This window comes from Aspergillus oryzae, chromosome 2, assembly GCF_000184455.2.
Source record: "Aspergillus oryzae RIB40 DNA, chromosome 2".
Classification (NCBI taxonomy): domain Eukaryota; kingdom Fungi; phylum Ascomycota; class Eurotiomycetes; order Eurotiales; family Aspergillaceae; genus Aspergillus; species Aspergillus oryzae.
The window spans coordinates 880,960-899,804 of NC_036436.1; the positions used below are offsets into that span (position 1 = coordinate 880,960).

At 48.5% G+C, this 18,845-nt stretch overlaps 7 protein-coding genes across 7 annotated transcripts; 4 read left to right on the forward strand and 3 right to left on the reverse strand.

The window, feature by feature from the left end:
- Positions 1-2,658: 2,658 nt before the first annotated feature.
- Positions 2,659-3,750, reverse strand: AO090001000352 (uncharacterized protein; the record flags this gene model as incomplete). Its single annotated transcript, XM_001818829.3, has 3 exons — positions 2,659-3,435; positions 3,505-3,630; positions 3,685-3,750. The coding sequence occupies 3 exons, from the start codon at positions 3,748-3,750 to the stop codon at positions 2,659-2,661; spliced, it is 969 nt and encodes a 322-aa protein (XP_001818881.1).
- A 1,225-nt stretch (positions 3,751-4,975) lies between these two features.
- Positions 4,976-6,652, forward strand: AO090001000353 (nuclear and cytoplasmic polyadenylated RNA-binding protein pub1; the record flags this gene model as incomplete). Its single annotated transcript, XM_001818830.3, has 5 exons — positions 4,976-5,353; positions 5,429-5,533; positions 5,590-6,237; positions 6,291-6,423; positions 6,483-6,652. 5 exons carry the CDS (start codon positions 4,976-4,978, stop codon positions 6,650-6,652), a joined length of 1,434 nt encoding a protein of 477 aa, XP_001818882.1.
- A 364-nt stretch (positions 6,653-7,016) lies between these two features.
- Positions 7,017-7,611, forward strand: AO090001000354 (uncharacterized protein; the record flags this gene model as incomplete). The annotated part of the gene is made up of 3 exons (XM_023234510.1): positions 7,017-7,022; positions 7,188-7,508; positions 7,600-7,611. 3 exons carry the CDS (start codon positions 7,017-7,019, stop codon positions 7,609-7,611), a joined length of 339 nt encoding a protein of 112 aa, XP_023089628.1.
- Positions 7,612-7,902: 291 nt separating this feature from the next.
- Positions 7,903-9,033, forward strand: AO090001000355 (PIG-Y family protein; the record flags this gene model as incomplete). The annotated part of the gene is made up of 1 exon (XM_023234511.1): positions 7,903-9,033. One exon carries the CDS (start codon positions 7,903-7,905, stop codon positions 9,031-9,033), a length of 1,131 nt encoding a protein of 376 aa, XP_023089629.1.
- A 282-nt stretch (positions 9,034-9,315) lies between these two features.
- On the reverse strand, positions 9,316-10,640 carry AO090001000356 (glutamine amidotransferase subunit DUG3; the record flags this gene model as incomplete). Its single annotated transcript, XM_001818833.3, has 4 exons — positions 9,316-9,605; positions 9,655-10,387; positions 10,474-10,569; positions 10,626-10,640. The coding sequence occupies 4 exons, from the start codon at positions 10,638-10,640 to the stop codon at positions 9,316-9,318; spliced, it is 1,134 nt and encodes a 377-aa protein (XP_001818885.1).
- Positions 10,641-11,226: 586 nt separating this feature from the next.
- AO090001000357 (dynamin-related GTPase MGM1) lies at positions 11,227-14,096 on the forward strand (the record flags this gene model as incomplete). Its single annotated transcript, XM_001818834.3, has 3 exons — positions 11,227-11,524; positions 11,583-13,604; positions 13,660-14,096. 3 exons carry the CDS (start codon positions 11,227-11,229, stop codon positions 14,094-14,096), a joined length of 2,757 nt encoding a protein of 918 aa, XP_001818886.1.
- Positions 14,097-14,996: 900 nt separating this feature from the next.
- On the reverse strand, positions 14,997-16,891 carry AO090001000358 (alternative NADH-dehydrogenase; the record flags this gene model as incomplete). The annotated part of the gene is made up of 4 exons (XM_001818835.3): positions 14,997-15,070; positions 15,131-16,102; positions 16,159-16,497; positions 16,573-16,891. The coding sequence occupies 4 exons, from the start codon at positions 16,889-16,891 to the stop codon at positions 14,997-14,999; spliced, it is 1,704 nt and encodes a 567-aa protein (XP_001818887.3).
- Between the last annotated feature and the right edge of the window lie 1,954 nt (positions 16,892-18,845).

Here is an 18,845-nt window from a genome sequence, read left to right on the forward strand (position 1 = left end):
ACGGGGCAGTACGAGGAAGAAAAATGCGGAGAGTTTGGGTGTTGTGAGTGAGGAAAAGAGGAGAAGTACTCATGGAGTACCGTTGACAAGAAGAATAAATTGATAATTGGAGACGAATGACAGGATGATCAGTTCGTAGCAAATGATCAACCCAGGGACCAGTCCAGAAGGGCCGACAAAGTGCGGGGAGCAAATGTTCAGTCGTTGTCCTTGTCTGTTGATACTACGAATCATTCCCCCAAAGCCAATGCGATGGCCCTACCAAACCCAATGGGCGACCAGACCGACTGATGACGGCACCGATCCGGCGACAAGAATGAGGCGGTGCGCTTTGATTCCTTGGGCACAAGACACGAGCAATAAGAACTTCAAACAGGGTGAAGGGGGAAGAGAAAAGCAAATTACAGAGGGAAAAGGTGCAGGGAACGAATGATTTGAATAAGATTTCAGACGATGACGCGGAGTGGTTCGTTGTTGCCGGCGATCCGTGGATAATGATTTAAACTGCTTTTGCTCTCGATTCCGAGTTCGTTGACGACGGATTCCCTTGAAGCTCGTTCTCCCTATTTCGTCTCATTGGACTTTTACTGGTACGCTAAAGGGAAATCCTATCGGTTAGTCACTTTGAGTTGTATTTTTATTTTTATTTTTATTTTTTCAATTTTGAATTAAATTTTTCATCTCCATGTTAATAACCAGGAAGCTTTTGTTGTCTTCTTTAATTGAGAGTGTACGGAAGTACACGGAGTAATCATAGTAATACTATGGATGCCTCGTGGTTCTAACCAGCGTCTTGTCACAGCCATATAACTCAATCCAATATTCCAATCTTGTTCTTGTTCTTGTTCTTGTATCTCCTATGACGCGACAGGGAAATTAAAAAGAGCATGTGACAGCGATCTCTGCATCCTTCATGTAATTAAGTACTTGCTACTAGTAGTCTACTACATACTCCTCTCAGGTAACTCGGAGTAATACTTCCACAAAAGTTTTGACAGAGAAAACTCACAGGTCGACTTGACGAACCCATTCCTGTATTGGATTAGGCTTTTCTTCCCTAGTCTGTTGGAGCCAAGAGTGAACCAAGTCCCTCTGACAACCTCAAAAGTGGGAGGGTGATGACGTTTCTAACCGTAGATTTCTCGGTGCCGAGAAGGCAGAGACCACAGATGGTGGCCAGATTCATCCATGGCGGATATTACGGCACCATGGGACCAAGAGCCTATGTGAAGACTGTTAACTTCCGCGGAAGAAAGAACACAAAATTTAAAGAGAAAACATGACAGGGCGAGGAGAGGGTCTGAGAGTCCATCTGTCAAGCATTTTCGGTACTTTGACCTGTCGTGTGTGTGCGGGGATGCGTCTCCAGTGGGCGTGTGATTCATAACTGCAGCGCAAATCGAGCAGTGATATCATAAGAGATGCATCGCTTTCATTTCGCCGTTCGGACGCCTCGGTCACCATAACTACTAGTACTTAACTAACGCTAGTAGTCCCTTACTAATCGCTTGTCTAGTGACTGTCAGATGTGCTGATCCCGTTAGTCATGGCAAATCAAACCGCGTTGGGACCTTATGAGAGTCTGGATAGTTATGTTACATCGTCGGTACCTTTTGGTAGGGCAATCCAGGTAGGGTTTTAGGGAGAGGTAAAAAAAAAAATAATAATAATAATACTAAAATGTAAAAAAATAAAGAAATAAAGATTTAAAGAAAAAAAATGAATTATAGAGAGAGAAGACAAAAGAAGAACGCTAGAATTAAATGCTTGATGGTCTAATACGGTGGATCAAGTGCTTTAGTTAATTGCTGAATAAGGTCCCTTGCTTTGGACCATTTGAAGATGATTTAGACATCCATTGACTTACAGTAGTACATATCGAGCCAGAAGATACACGGGACGTAGATGAGACCGCATAATTCCGCCAGATTGGAATGAAGGAATTGCATTCCATTCCAGGATCGTGCAATTATTTTCCGAAGATGAGTTAATCTGTTTTCTAGAAGCCGAGAGCGGTTTGATCTGGTTTGATCTCCCACGAGATTTCCACGAGCCGATGACCTCATCGAATGTCCATAGAATGTTCATGCCCAACTCAGGGCAGTTTATACCTGAAGTCCCTACTTTTTGGAATCCAAAACAAACACACGTTTTGGGAATAGTTTCTTTCTTTGTCTTCTTTTTTTTTTCCTTTTTCCCCCAACGTTTTTACTCCCCTTGCCAACCTCACCAACCTCAGCCCTCAATGGCAGTGCTCAATTCGGAAAACATCACGAAGCTACCCATGTCCGAACGTACACGAAGCCCCTTGGGGCGGTTCTACAAGGCCAACAATGTTACGTGACCTGTGACCCAAGCGAACATGTCTGCCCAGCCTTGTGGCTCCGGTAGAGTTTATCTTACTTAGAGTTGATATTACATACCAGGTAGATCGTGACGAACTATCATGCATCGTTACGTTCTCAGGTACGATGGCCACCCCTTGCATGAACCTTGCCATGTGTCTCGGCGAGTGAGGGGAGATCAAGGTCGGTAACAAAGTAGAGTTTTCTCGTTTGCCTTCATGAAGCGTTGTCTATAACCAATAATCGTTGCTATCATGAGTAGTTAAACCCCCGCCAAAACCCCTCCCCGTCGTCCATAGGATAAGCGTTAGCCCTAAGTAAACCAGCTGTCATCAAGCTCGTTCATGTTCATCAAGCTATCGCCTTCCAGCATGCTGGGATCTCCAACATCTCCACTGCCAAAGTTATCATTATCCATGAATAAGTCATCAAAGCTAGATTCCCCCGGGCCCATAATATCTTCGGTGGTGTTGCCTTGCTGCCCCTCTGGAGCCCCAGCCGGAGCGGAAAATGCCTCGGTCTTCTGCAATTCTAGGTCGAACATATCTCCCCCAGTAGGAATGTTGGCCGCACCATTCTCCATATCAGGGACTTCAGTAGTCGTGTTCCCACTCTGGTCAACCCCCTTCTCCTGCTCGGCGGCACCAGCTGTATTTGTAGTACCAAGGTTGGATCCCGACAAGAAGTTCTCGTTCCCAAGGTCGTCATCCCCAAAGTCTAAGTTCAGATCAAAGTCATTCGCCCCACCAGTATCATCGAGAACTGAATCAAAATTGATATCATTGGGACCAGACTGAGACTGATTGGGACCAAGTGCAGCAGATTCGGCTGGTTTCTCTTCTTTCACAAGGGTTTCACTGGAGTTCTGCTGACCAGCATCGACGCTTGTATGTGATTGCACGGTGTCAGCCTTGCACGGTTCTGATTGGATTTGATTTGTGTCAACTGCTGTTGCCTCCGCCTGTGGCGCAGTTTCGGGGTCTTGTATGGTCTCTGATTGACTCATAACAACATCTTCGGCTGGTTGCAGTGCGGCCTTTTGGGCTGCAATTGCCTCGTAGTCCCTCTCCAGGAACGTCTTAGCGATGAACTAATGTCGGTCAGTAAGATCAGCGAACCATGTGCCCTCCGTTGGTCTACGGAACTGTAAAAGACATACAATCTGCTCGGACAGGTTGTCCAGCGCGCTTTGAAATTGCTCATGAGCAACTGGAATTGAGCGCTTGAGCTGGGCCCTGGATTGCGTAGAGCCCCCTGATCGGAAAAAGCGGCCGGTTTCGATAAGCTGACGAGGATCAGTGCTTTTGTGCTACAATAAACTTGTCCATGAGGATGTTACCGTTTGATTGACCATTGCCGTTAAAACAGCCAGAGAATCTGGATTTGAAAAATTCGAAGTAGCCATAGCCACTGTGGCAGTGTCGCGCTGTATTGGATGTAATCTGCTGGAGGATGATGACTGGATGAAAGCAAAAGATACGAACTACTCCGAGGCTAAGGGGTTCTGTTAGTTGATCAAGTCAGGTCCGCAGCTGACGCAAGTTGTAACAGGGGTGCCTGAAAACCTGGAATGAGACGGGAGATAGATTAAACGCAGCAACTCCAATAGCACTCCCGCCAGGCAGGTACCTGAGTAGGTACCACTGGTTTCTGAGACCACATGAGACCAATGAAAGGGCCAGGAGGAGCGCAATCATGACGATGTAAGATCGTAGGCAATTTTGACGTTCTGCACGAAAGGACAAAGAATATCATTACCTACCACAAGAGCGAACCCAAGGACCCTGGCCTGATGTTTTCGAACGATAGGTCGAATCGATGAGCAGTGGAGGAATTAAGCGCCTTACCTGAATGGAATCAATGGAAAGCGACCCGTCAAGGGAGGACTAACGCAAAGGGGATTAGTGCGCCCCTCACCCCAAGCGGCTCTTGACCATCCAAACTCCTCGTTCTTTTCTCCATTCAGACTCCCGTCAGGTCAGATCATCGCAGCTTTTCTTTTCCCCTGTTTCCATTTCCATTTCATTTCATCTCTCACGCTGTCCATATCGCACTTTTCGCTGGCGTCGAGACCTGAGTGATTGGGGTTTTCTTCCCTTTTGTTTTTTGCTTTCCTATCTCTTTTCTTTCCTATTTCTTTTTGCATCCATTTCCTCCAGCTCTCTCGTGTTCTAACCCCCCGAATCTTAAGCTTTTTTCCTCCTGTTTAACTTGTTGGGAAGAAAGCCGTGTTTTGAGTCGTCTGGATTCTAGCGCTTCTTCATCCGTCACGAAGCTGTTGCCTCACCCTTTCTAATTTCTTTTCTTTTTCCTGTCGTTATTTTTGACGACTGCGCTTCCTTGTATGCTCCACTAATTTCCTTTTCTTTTCCTTCTCCCTTTTTTCCCTTTTTTCCCCTTCCCTGTTTTGTCCTTTTTTGTTCTTCTGGGCGTTAGATCCCCGCGTCGCTTTCCGCCTTTCGACCTTAAACCAATTCGGTGACTGCGTAACGTTCTGCATCGCCCCGTCCTCAAAAAGATTCTCATCACTCACCCTCACCCATTAAGCGCTAGCAACATTCATTGACTTGTGCATTATATTGTTTCAGTGATCAGTTTCCTTGTATATTGCGGCTTGTGATCTTTCAACAATGGCTGATAACGTACCCGCCCAAACTCCTTCGACTCTCCCTCCGCCTCCGCAGACCTCTGCTGCTCCAGGTCAGCAGTACGACGGAGCCCAGGGTAACGGCCAGGCCAATCCTTCTCATATGCCGCCGCCCCCTCGTCCTCCGGTTGTGATTCCGCAGAATACCAATCCTATTCCCACGGCGATCACATCTCCGATGTCTGGGAACATGATGTCCCCAACCAGCGCCGGCGGGTACGTGCGCCGAGCTGCCCCAGAGCCAAACAAAAGAGCTCTTTATGTTGGCGGTCTTGACCAACGGGTCACTGAGGATATCTTGAAACAAATCTTTGAGACTACTGGACACGTTGTCAGCGTGAAGATCATCCCTGATAAGAACGTGAGTTCTGTGCGTCGTCTTCGGCATATTTGTCAACAGCCCAAGGTACATCAACTCATGTACTAACTCTCGCAGAAGTTCAACAGTAAAGGATACAACTACGGCTTCGTTGAGTTTGACGATCCTGGCGCTGCCGAACGAGCCATGCAAACTCTCAACGGGCGCCGTATTCACCAATCGGTATAGTCATTCGAGCCACCTATACGTTCTAGAACCACATCTGACGGGATTTGCAGGAAATCCGTGTCAACTGGGCTTACCAGTCCAACAGCACGAACAAGGAAGATACTTCGAACCACTTCCACATTTTCGTTGGAGATCTGAGCAACGAAGTTAACGACGAAATCCTGCAACAGGCTTTCTCAGCCTTCGGTTCGGTTTCCGAGGCGCGTGTTATGTGGGACATGAAAACTGGTCGTTCCCGTGGCTACGGTTTTGTTGCCTTCCGCGACCGTGCGGATGCAGATAAAGCACTGGGATCGATGGACGGCGAGTGGCTCGGGTCTCGTGCTATTCGCTGTAACTGGGCGAATCAAAAAGGACAACCCTCCATTTCTCAGCAACAAGCGATGGCAGCCATGGGAATGACCCCGACAACGGCTTTTGGTCATCATCATTTCCCTACTCATGGCATTCAGAGCTACGACATGGTTGTCCAGCAAACCCCACAGTGGCAGACCACGTGCTATGTGGGTAATCTCACCCCTTACACCACGCAGAACGACCTTGTCCCGCTGTTCCAGAACTTTGGTTATGTTCTGGAAACTCGTCTGCAAGCGGATCGCGGATTTGCGTTCATCAAGATGGATAGTCACGAGAATGCCGCTATGGCTATCTGCCAGCTCAACGGGTATAATGTTAACGGGCGTCCCTTGAAGTGCAGCGTATGGTCTTCCCTACTTCTCTTACCTTGATGTCGTTTGGCTAACTGTCGTAGTGGGGTAAGGATCGTCCTCCTACTGGCCAGTTTGACAACTTCTCTGGTCAACAGGGCAATTCGCCCTTCAATAATAGTCCAGCCCCGTATTTCCCCCAGTACGGCGGACCCGGTGGACCTATGACCCCTCAAGGTGAATTTGCTCCTATCCTTATCCAACTTTCGGTTTATGACTAATGTGATAAACTGTAGGTCCGAACCCAGCTGGAAGAGGCTGGGATCAGTCCGGAATGGGCGGTCAGAACTATGGCCAGGTCCCAGGAAATGCAGGTTATGGCCGCGGACAAGCTGCCCCTGCCTCTGGCTGGAACCAGGCTAACAACGCTAATTTTGGGAATGGCTTTGGAGGCTACCAAGCGTAGCCTATCGTCCAGTATACTTCGCTGCATGCCGGCCCTATCGAACGTTCCTTAGATGGACAATCGAGCATAAACAGGGCTGCCTGTGTCAACAACTTTGTTAAGAAGAGGCTCTTTCCTTCTCCCTTTTTACTTTTCTCCTCTCCTTTCCCTTCCCGTTTAATTTTTTCGTGCTACTACATTGTCTTCACCTTTTATTTTTTTTTATCGTGCTCCCTTTTTTCATGACTGTTCCTTACTAAGTGGATTTCTAAGCGCATCTCCCATTCTCAAATGCTTCTCTTTGAAATGAAATTTGTGTGTTATCGTACACCCAATACCCCGAGTCCACTTCGTTGAGTCAATTTTCTCATGCTCTTTGCTTTCCATGAATGTGCGCTACTTTTATTAGGAGCTTCTTGGACTTTCCATTCAAGCGTTCTGCGGAATAAACTAAAAGTACCTATTCTTGTTTCCTTATGTCTCTGGCTCCCTATCTATCTTGGATTATTATTTCTTGATAAGTCGCTTTCTATGAGTTTATATCGTATTCGTTTAGTATGTATGTCTGGCCTATGAATGGGCCCTTGTGTCTTTACGCTCACATGCCAAGTTCCTTTTCTGGTTTGATAGCGGTCTTGCTTTCTCAGCTCATCTATTCAGTGACCTTTCTCGTTTCAAGTTTATCAATACCTCGCTAACAAGCTTAACGCGTCCCCGGAATCCCGAGGCCTTTCTATGCGTTGCATCTCGACGGTACTTTTTCTCATGCTTACTTTATGATACCATCCTTGAGACCATTGTTATTCTCGGTCCAGATTACGACTTGATGCCCTGGAGTTTCGGATATCTTTTCTCTTTTACTGCCTTGGATCATTTAGTTAGCAGACACATGACAGCTATCGGCAACAAGTACAATTTGAGAACTACTGCTGTATGGATAATGACTTGACCTTTTTCTTCCACGATAGTTCTCTGAGTAGTAGCGGTCGCCTTCAAGATAAGTCTGCCGTATGAGTAGAATATATACATTGGCAATGGTTCGGATAAGCTAGCCGAAACCCATGGATGATTAGTACCTAGAGATGAGGGTACCGCCTCGGCGGCTCGACTGGCTTGGCTCGGGCCCCGTCACGCCCCCTTCCTTACTCTCACCATAACCATCTTACTTAATGGAATCTGCCAGCACTAACCACGAAGTACAATCCTAGAAACATAAATCTGGATGTCGGTGGCTAATGGCCAGCTGAGCTAATAACGCCCAGCTTGCGTCAATGGAAAATGCAAGCGACAACAGCAGAGAGGCACTATCGTTGGATAACGATGACCAGCTCTCCGGACGGACGCGCTCAGAGAGCGCAAGCAGCGGACACAAGCGCAGCTCGTCCGGCTCACTACTATCCAAACTCTCTTTCCTACGCGTGATACAAGCGACTCATAACACCCCGGAGCGGGCTCATTCCGGCATCGACCGTGACGATGGCGATGGTTTTGGTTCCAGTGCACGGGGAGGCAGAGCAATGGCTAGCGCGCTACAACAGCGAAGAACACGAAGGAGGAGGGGCTCACTACGAAAAACCGCCCTATTAGGCACGCGATTCGAATATCGAGATAAAAAAGCCACCCGAGCACCGATCGACATGCCACGGGCAGATGTCATTGGACATCAGCAACAGATGGACCAACAGCAACAGCTTGTCACTGGGTCGCGAATGCAACAGCCGTTGCCTGGCCCAGTTTCCCTGGACCAGGCTGTCGTACCTCACGGAAATGCGGAACAAGATAGTCATCAGGACGACATGGTATGGGAAGGTTTCATGAATGCGTCGCCAAAGTCGCTGGATCAATCCGCTCAGCATCACCGGCAGAATCACTCCCAAAATAGTATCCTTGGCGGAGAGATAACTACTGATGATGAGGATGTTGTGTCTTTTCCTCGTGCGAAAAATACAAATGCCGCCGTTGCTGCCGCCGCGGGCTTACATCTTCAGTCCGCTTCTTCGAGCTCGGATTCCTATTATGCGCTTTCGGCGGACTCTACGTACCGATCTATGCATCGTACCAAGTCTCCTCTTGCGACGCATGCGGTTGATATAACCAGTAGTCAGGATATGAACTGGGATTATTCGGAGACGGAGTGGTGGGGCTGGATTATCCTGATAGTGACATGGCTTGTTTTTGTCGTGGGAATGGGCAGTTGTTTTGGTGTCTGGAGCTGGGCTTGGGATGTTGGAGAAACTCCATACGCGCCTCCGGAGCTTGAGGATGACCCGACACTCCCCATCATTGGGTACTATCCTGCTCTGATCATCTTGACAGCCGTCATGTCGTGGGTGTGGGTTGTGGTTGCATGGGTGGGCATGAAATATTTCAAGCATGCCAATATATCGGGTGACGATACATAATGTCTACTGTTCTTGTATAAGACCATTCCTTTATCTTTGTATTGTAATGTTTTAAACGCCACGATGCCAGATCTGAAACTCAAGACATCCAATGTGATAACCTAATTTCTAACTATAACCCCGAAGAGACCCCGTCACGAAAGCTATGTGTGCTAAGATTAAATGATGTACCCCGTATCAAAGACAAGAAAGAAAAATACCCCAACCAATACCAACGCCAATGACCACAAGTGTTGGGTAATCATTAAGTCCGGCTTAATACCTTGAAGCGTGCGAAAGCCCTCAATGTGAAATAGCACATTTGTTAGCGAGCTCTAGTTGGTGCTGGGCTAGTCCAGCGTGATCGTCTACTCTGGCACCGTTGACGCTAATTGCAGGAGCCTTCGACTCAGTGTTCTGAGGTTGGACTGTTGTACCCGGTGCCGTGCTAACGAGGCCCTTCGACACGGCATAGCAGGATGAGCGGTCGTGGTTCAAGTCCTCACTGTAAAACTCATCCATGATGGGATGTAGAAGGACCGTCTGCTTATGGATAGTGACAATCGAGTTCGCGGGAACCGAAACCCAATTATCTAGAGAAGTTAGCCTCCAATTTTGTGGACTAGGCAGGCTGTAACTTACGTCTCTCAAACGTAATCGGCTCGCTTGCCACCAGAACAATGTCGGCTCCCTTATCGTGACGTTCCATCTTGAAGTGACCTTTGACCTTTCCTTCCTTCCACTTGGTACCCGATGAGAAGTACAAGCTGGCAGGTTCATCCGTCTTGCTGCTGATATACCGCGTACAAACCACCGTGTGGCCATCCGTCACAGCAAAATTGAGCAAGCTACGGGTCTCAATACCAGAGACATTATGTCTCTTGGGTATATCCCTAATAAATTCATTGATCTTTGCGATTGTCTTAACCATCACCCGTCGCAGGAGCGCCTGTCCGAAACCCTCCGGTCCGGGATCCGAGCTCGGATCAACGCCCTCCTTCTCCAAAAGGTCAAGGAACAACGCAAAAGCCCACTCGCTATCTGTGCCACCTTTCACGCCCAGATACCAGCGATCCGCGAGCGAATCGCCCAACGGCCGCTTGATATACTGCCAGCCACCAACGTTACCGTTGTGCATCCACATCAAAGTATTGTGTTGGAACGGGTGGCAGTTGTTATCTGATAAGGCTCCTTCTGTGGTTGCGCGCACATGCGCGAAGATCAGATTGGAGCAGGTTTTGGATGCTAACCGCTCGAGATTCTCACAGTTCCAGGCTGGGAGTGTGGATGTGAAGATACATGGCTCTGGGCCGAGCTTGGGGTCCGTATAGAACCCTACTCCAAAGCCATCGCCGTTTACTGGACGGCGGTTATCCTGTAATCAGCGAGTTAAATTATGGTTCATTTATACAGAAAAGTGCTGCGTAAGGTCTCCAGATTATGCTTCATGTTGTAACTTACCAGTCTAAGACGGGAATCATAGGATTGAGTCAAAATTGAATGACTGGGCTCTGTTACTAGTTTGCTGAGACGTATCTCATGTCGGCCCTTGTATACCTGGTGAAAATAGCGGTCAGTTGTATGACGCATAAAAATAGTATAGATTGATTTACCAGAAAACGGCACATAACGGGAGAAATGATGAAGCTCTCTCTAGAGGAGCTACTATGTTTGCGACCAAGAAAACAACGATAAATTGGCTCAAGAAAGGGATATAGCTACGTAGCCGGAGTACGGTGTAGCAGTGCTATTGCCCGGCGGCCGAAGTCGCAGCTTCTTGCGAGGTTTAAAGATGCGTTTTGCTCCACGATTGGCAAAGATAAAGCCCAACAACCACGAAACAAGAAGAAAACTGTTAAAGTATAGAATTGATTCAATTGAATAATTAAGGATCTTCAGGAGTCAGACATATAAATATATGTACGTCTGTGCTTCAGTAGTACCTAAGGCATCAATGTCGCCATTTCATCCACACGTGACTCACACTGGAATTATACGGACGACGAAGCGGCCATTAACGCAGGTCACGAGGTTCTCCGTGCCGGGGGTTCGGTTCGTCTTCGCGTGGGACCGCCATCGATGACATCCGATTATTTTGTGCTACTGCTATTGTTCGACGCACCAGCAGCCTAAGTCTACCGCCGTGGCTTCTAGCCCGGAGATGACCGATTCTATCCTTTCAATCCGCTTAATGTGTATGCGATTTCGAGAACCATGAGCGGGAGAATTCTCTCCCACCGTCTTGTTCCGCTCTTGCGGACAGGCTTTTTGGCCCGCCATGTCCATAACGCTGGTGCAAGGACCGGAGGTCTACTACGTTCAGATGGCAGCGCCGCACTTCGAGGACGCGCCTGGCCTGTCGGTGCGAACTCGATTCATAATGTCCCCGCTGTGCGGGGGATCTCTTTTGCGAGGATCCTTCCGAAGCTGGCACTAAAATTAGTGAAGGTGCCCGCTATGCTTGGAACGGCTACAGTAGCTGGATTAGCTTATATACAATATCAAACTACGCGTACGTTCCTATCCTCCAAGTTCATGACCTACTAATCTAATTTTCTTGATTACTATAGAGGCAGGAAACTATGCTATTGATGTGTTGAAACGCGCGGGGGAATCGGCCGGTGACGCTGCTTCATCCATTTTCTCCGAAATCCAAAATGTGGCCGAACAGACACAGCGTGGCTGGCAAAGGACTACAGATAGTGTGGAAGTTCCTGAATGGTTGCAAAACATTCTAGGTTTCAGTGAAGGTTCCCAAAACGACGGTTCCGGAGGAGGAGGAGGAGGAGGAGGAGGACAACCCCCAAGAGAAAGCCGGGCGGGTGCCGCTGCAGCTGCTGGGGCGGCGGCTTTGGGGTACGACCAAGGTGATGAGCACGCCCGATTGACCAGGAATGCGGAGGACGACCAGATGATGCTCCTTACTCGTAAGATGATCGAGATCAGGAACATACTTCAAGCCGTTGGCCAGTCAAACACGCTCACATTGCCATCGATTGTTGTCATTGGTTCGCAGTCTTCGGGCAAAAGCTCCGTTCTCGAAGCCATCGTCGGACATGAATTTCTTCCCAAAGGCTCGAATATGGTTACCCGGCGGCCGATCGAACTTACTTTAGTTAATACTCCCCACGCACAAGCAGAATATGGAGAATTTCCGGCCCTCGGTCTAGGAAAGATAACCGACTTTTCTTCGATCCAACGCACCTTGACCGACCTTAATTTGGCAGTCCCTGAGAGGGATTGTGTCAGTGACGACCCGATTCAACTTACCATCTATTCTCCTAATGTCCCCGATCTTTCCCTCATTGATCTCCCAGGCTATATCCAGGTGTCCGGCCAAGGTCAACCTCCGCAGTTGAAGCAAAAGATCTCTGATCTATGTGACAAGTACATCCAAGCGCCAAATGTCATCTTAGCCATATCTGCGGCAGATGTCGATCTTGCTAATTCGACAGCATTGAGAGCAAGTCGCAGGGTAGACCCTAGGGGTGAAAGGACGATCGGTGTCATCACAAAGATGGATCTTGTCGACCCGGAACGTGGCTACAGCATTCTTACTGATAAGAAATACCCTCTTCGCCTAGGCTACGTGGGTGTAGTCTCACGAATCCCTCAGACGACCGCTCTATTTTCCTCTCGAGGAAGTGGCAACATCACGAGCGCGATCATCAAGAATGAAAATGCTTATTTCTCTTCTCATCCATCCGAGTTTGGACCTCAGTCAGAGGTATCGGTTGGCGTTGGAACGTTGCGAACCAAGCTTATGCATGTTCTTGAACAGACGATGGCATCTAGCCTAGCGGGTACTAGGGACGCTATCAGCCAGGAACTGGAAGAAGCGACGTACGAGTTCAAGGTTCAATATAATGATCGTCCGCTGAGCGCAGAGTCTTATCTCGCCGAGAGCTTGGACAGCTTCAAGCACTCCTTCAAGGCATTCGCGGAGAACTTTGGCCGTCCCCAAGTGCGCGAGATGCTGAAAAATGAACTCGATCAACGCGTCATGGACATTCTCGCTCAGAGATATTGGAACAAGCCAATCGACGACTTAAACCCTCCGATGCCTGAGTTGGATCCCCTCATTGACCTTCCTAAGGCCGACCCGGAGTCAATGTATTGGCACCGTAAGCTCGACGCGTCCACATCCTCATTGACGAAACTGGGAATCGGCAGACTTGCTACGACTGTTGTTGCGAATGCAATCCAGAACCATGTTGAGTCATTGTTGGCCAACTCTACCTTCGCCTCTCACCCGTATGCTCAAAAGCAGATCGTGGATGCTTGCAGTAGCATCCTGAATGATCGGTTCTTCAGTACCAGCGATCAAGTCGAGAACTGCATCAAGCCTTATAAATACGAAATCGAAGTTGAAGACCCGGAGTGGGCGAAGGGAAGGGAAAACATAACAAGAGTGCTTAAAGATGAGCTTAAGGCGTGCGAGGCGGCTCTAAAACGTGTCGAGGACTCCGTTGGAAGGAGAAAGATCAAGGATGTAATGTCATTCATAGACAAGGTCAGAAAAGGCGAAGTGGTCTTGGAAGGCGATGGCGCTGGTGGTGCAGGTGGATTCAGTTCTGCCTTGCTAGCCACAGGTATGTCTACATCCCCCATGCTACCAACATACGACTCGAAGCTAATCAAAAACAGGCCGGGAAAGCGCCTTCCTGCGCGATCGGGCTGATCTCCTCAAGATGAGACTTCTCGCCGTCCGCTCCAAGCAATGTGCCAGCAAGAAGAACAAGTACCACTGCCCCGAAGTCTTCCTCGACGTCGTCGCAGACAAGCTCACCTCAACCGCGGTACTATTCCTCAACGTCGAGCTCCTGTCAGAGTTCTACTACAACTTCCCCCGAGAACTGGACATGAGACTAGGCCGTCACCTCTCCGACGCAGAAGTAGAGCGCTTCGCACGCGAGGACCCTCGCATCCGGAGACATCTCGACGTCATCAAGAAGAAGGAGCTCCTCGAACTGGCCCTTCAAAAGATCGAAAGCATCCGCCAGTTGGATGGTCGCAGCAAGCATAGAAACGCCGACCGCCCGCTGTCCAAAGAGCAGAGAAATCGTGGATGGAACCTGTTTTAATTCATTAGATCCTTTCCTCCACTACCTACTACTTCGCTCCCTCTCTTTCCTCTCTTTCGTTGCTCCCGACACCTTACATCACGTTCCCTTCGATTTCCCTCTCTTTCCGCCTCTTACCTAGCTTCCTGTATACCATACCACCAATAGGGTCTGTTTATAGCTCAAGAATCACTTCAGGATAGGCGTTAGCACAGCGAGTGCTTGGTTTATCCATTCTTTCATTGTACCTCTCCCTTATCAGACGTTCATGTGAAAAATTATCTAGCATCGATAGAAATATCTACATTCCATATAATGCAAACCTACCACATAGCTCAAAATAACCCATAAATACTAAATAAAATTCCCAGTCAGTGTGGAAAGAACCGATGTATGAATCAAGATAATACACATCCCTACCAACGACAAATAACGATTCAAAGATAGGAAAAGTAAAGGAAGATAAAATGAACAAAAGAAAGAATATAGGATGATTATGGCCAGATCTAACAAATCTAAACAAACAGTAACCCCACAACCGGTCTATCTATTTCGTACACAGAGATCAAGATTAATGCTTTTTGTTCTTCTCTTCTTTTTCCATTTCCAACATGCCTTGGGGATATCCTTCAAGGCGGGTCTCGTGGGAATATCAAGTGGGACCTTCTAGATAGATGTGGAAAGAGGGAGATGGGCATTGGCGGAGTGGATGATGAGTGTCCCATTCATTTTTCAATGGGGAGTATAAAGAAAAGAGAAAAGAGAGATGGTAAAGGGTCATGTGAACGGGGCATCAAAAGGTAGAATGGTAGAATAAACCGGGGAAAACACAAAAAAATCTCGCTCCGAAATCATAGACGTAACATATCTGCTGTTTTTGGTGGTACAGTTGGTTCCAAATCTATCTTACGAGAGATTGGTTTACTCCCGAGAGACGTCACGGCCGAACATTTTGGCCTTGACCCAGTCGACGGCGACCAGCACACGGTTACGAGCTGTTACGTATGTTAGCACAGGTACCATTTTCTAATAGGTGTGGTGAATGGATCACTTACTGCTGAAGCACATGCTCAGGTAAGCACTGCGCCAGAAAAGATAGGTCATGGTACCACCACTTGCGATGTTGCCGCTCAGCCAGCTGATGTCTGCAACCGCACGCTCCTTTCCGATGTACGCCAGACTTCCCTGGTGGGAATACTGGAAGGGACCAATCTGCTTGGTTCTGCGCAATTGCTTCTGGCGTTCGCGGATCTCATCGAAAATCTGGTTGCGCTCCTCGGGGCTCTTGGCCTGTGCTTGAGCCTCCGACAGCTGCTTCAGGTCATCCTCGATGGCCTCGGTCTTAGCCATAGTGTTGAAGAGACGAGCAAGGAAAGCACCCTCCTGACTAGCAACCTGAGCAGTGGGGGCATAGTTGGTGATAGCGCAGTCACCGACGGCCCAAACGTTCTCGGCACCGTTGACGACCAGGTATTCGTTAACAGCGAGACCACGGCGCGAGTTCTTCTGGGCGGGGAGCTGGCTCATAAGGTCCCGGACAACAGGGCGGACGGCGTTACCGGTAGCCCAAACCAGGAGACCGTAAGGGATGGTTTCCAATTCCTTGGTTCCGTCGGGCTTAGTGACCTCAGCCTCGATGTACTTATCGGTCACGTTCTTGACCATGGTCTTGGTGCGGATGGTGATAGCTTCCTCCTTGAAGGTCGACTCGGTGTAGTCAATAAGCTGCTTGGAGAACATGGGAAGCACGTTGGGAAGAGCCTCAACAAGGGTGACCTTGAAGTTCTCCTTGATCTCAGGAACCCACTTCTTGAGATCCTCCTCGAAGAAGTCCTGGATCTCACCAGCGAACTCAACACCAGTGGGGCCACCACCGACGACAACCATGTGCAAAAGACGCTTGATCTCATCCTCAGTCTGATCCTTGAAGATAGCGGTCTCGACACAGTCCATGATACGCGTACGGATCTTCTGGGCATCTCCGACCTCCTTCAGGAAGCAAGAGTGCTCCTTGACACCCTTGATGCCTATTGATACGCAGTCAGCGTTGGTTACTTCACTGGGGCTACTGTAAGTTACATACCGAAGGTTGCATTCTCAGCACCGACACCAACAACAAGCATGTCGAAAGGCACCTCAGTCTGGGAGATGTCACCCTTGATTTCGGAGTCGTCGCTGATGTACACGACACGCTTCTCGTAGTCAATCTTGGTCGCCTCGGCTTCGTAGAACTTGACGTAGGCATTTTTCTGGCGAGTGATGTTACGGATCGGCTCCATAATCGAGCGGTGTTCGACCAAACCCGTGGTGCAGGAAGGCAACAGAGGGGTGAAAAGGAAGTAGTTACGGGGGGAAATGACGACGACATTGTAGTTCTCGGTATCCAGCTTCTTCAGAAGGGAAACAGAGCCCCATCCGGTACCTGCGCGGGGTTAATCGCATGTCCACATTGTGTGACCATATCAATGGCGAAGAAACAGGACTTGGGGTAACCTACCCAGGATCACCAGGGTCTTCTTCTTGGGGTCGGGTGCAATCTGCTCAATTGGATGACGGAGCTCATAGATGCTGTATGCCACATAACCAGTGAGACCGAGACCGGAGAGCAAGGTCAAGCGCCAGGTCCAGCGCAAGAACCTGAATCCTTTCTTGGGCTTCGGCGCGGGCGCGGCGTCAGCGTAAGAACGGCGAGCAGTGCGCTGAACGGGCTGCTGGGAGAAACCGCTGGATCTCAAGGGACGAGCGGAGCGAAGGACCTGAGGGCGCGTCGAGAGCGACCTGCGCGACAGCGACGACATGACTGATGGCGTGGCCATCTTGGACCGGATAGCAAGCGCACTTCCAACCATTGTCGGTTGCGGTCGCCCAAATGGGGGAGGAGTGGAGAGGGAGAGGAGAGTTGAGAGGGGAGAGAAAGAGAAAGAATCTGGAAACTGAACTGGATTCCAATTGACAATTGAGTCAAATCAATTTCGTCAAACCCAAATAAAAAAAAAAAGAAAAAAGAAAAAAAAAAGTTTTCGGAGGCGCTGGATCAGTGACGCGATAAGAAATTAGCTGTTTTGGGCGAATCGGTGTGTCAATGACTTGTACTGCCTTGGAGCCTTGGAAGTCGGGTGTCTTTTCGACTCTTTCCAAGTTCCGCCGGGCTTATGCCTTCCCAATTAGGAGCTTTTCCGCGTCCTGTGAAAGCACTGAATGGGGCAAAAAAACTGGGTCCAAAGGGATTTGCAGCCTGAGGATACCGCCGGGGCCAGACGCCCTCCCGATCAACTGGGTCCGGTTCCGACCCTAAATTTTTTAATTTTTTTTTACACTCTTCCCTGTGGGATAATCGATTTTCCTGTAGGGGGTTGGAGAATGAGGGGGAGTTTTCTGCTAGTGAGGAGAAGCACTCGACACGCCTTGTGAGGGGAAGAATTATCTGCAATGGAGATCCTACAGTGGGTATGAAGCTCTCTTTTTAAACCAGCTCCCTACAATAATGACGGACAGAAGGAAAGGGATTCTCAATAAGCGTTCCTCCGTTTTTCTAGGCCTTAATTATCTGCACTATGGACAGGGATTCTTATCTCGACGACGAACTGTTACTTGTTTAACTATACTCCAAAGTACTCCATATCTACAAGATATGCCGAGTATGTACTCGGTGTATGTATGTACAATGTCGCATAACATACCTAACTATCAGCGTATGACTCAACTTCCTATGGTGCATTGATAATATTACGATCCACCCAATCCCACTTTCTCCTCACCCGCTGGCGCGCAATCCGAGCGTTCCATTACGGTATGCCATCAAATGCCAGCTGACTCAGAACCCATACCGCTGACGGTCCTTCCCGAGAACCAGCCGGGTTCACCCGCATCTAGACCTTCCCAGCTTCTTTTTAACTAGACATCGAACAAATTCCGGATGAAGAGCACCGTAAGAATCCGGGGAAAGTGATCCACTCTTCTAATCTTAGCTCTTCTGCGTCATTTCGTGGCGACTGCTTATTGATTTAGACTCTTCATCCTTTTGACTCAATCGCTGCCAGTAGCTTCCCTCACTCGGAGCAAACTCGGCATTGAAACTATGTCCAAAGTGACCTGTCAGAAGAGGGAGGTCTTTCTCGCTTCTGTAGCTTTGAGTGTTAAATCCTCAACTCGTCTCGCCACGTCAGAGTCCAGTCTAGACCCGTATGCTCCTTGAGGTAAAGGTATTCGAATTCTTGTGTGCATTTGCTTTCACTTCTTCCGGGTCTGAGCAATCATGCCATGGACATGCGGGAATTCTGTTGTTCCTGTGGTTTCCGATACATCGCATGTGGCTACCAGATGACGTTGGGTCGGGGAGCTCGAATTTCGGGGGTGACTTAATGTTGAGAGACATATCGCTAGGATATTTCGCCATATCCATGTCTTTACCGTTTGGAAGTGTTTGTCGTCGATGGCCAAACAATACAATGAGTGGTGAACAAGTCATGGTATAATTCCCGCTTATGATCAGCACTCTTCTTCACTTTGTCATGTTAGACTAGTTAGGATCGGGACTGCATAGGAGTTATACAACAGTTGTTTGTTTGAGAACGTGATAACTTCGTTAACCTACACTAGCCCAATGAACATGTTCGAAGTATATAAATTAGGGCCACATCCCTAATGTATCATCTTCGAGACCCGGTTGATATATTAAAAAGGGCAGAACTACACTAAGCATAAAGGATCAAGTATGACAAGGTCAAAAGTTAGAAAATAGTAGAGAGAAAGAAGACAGGAGAAAAAAAG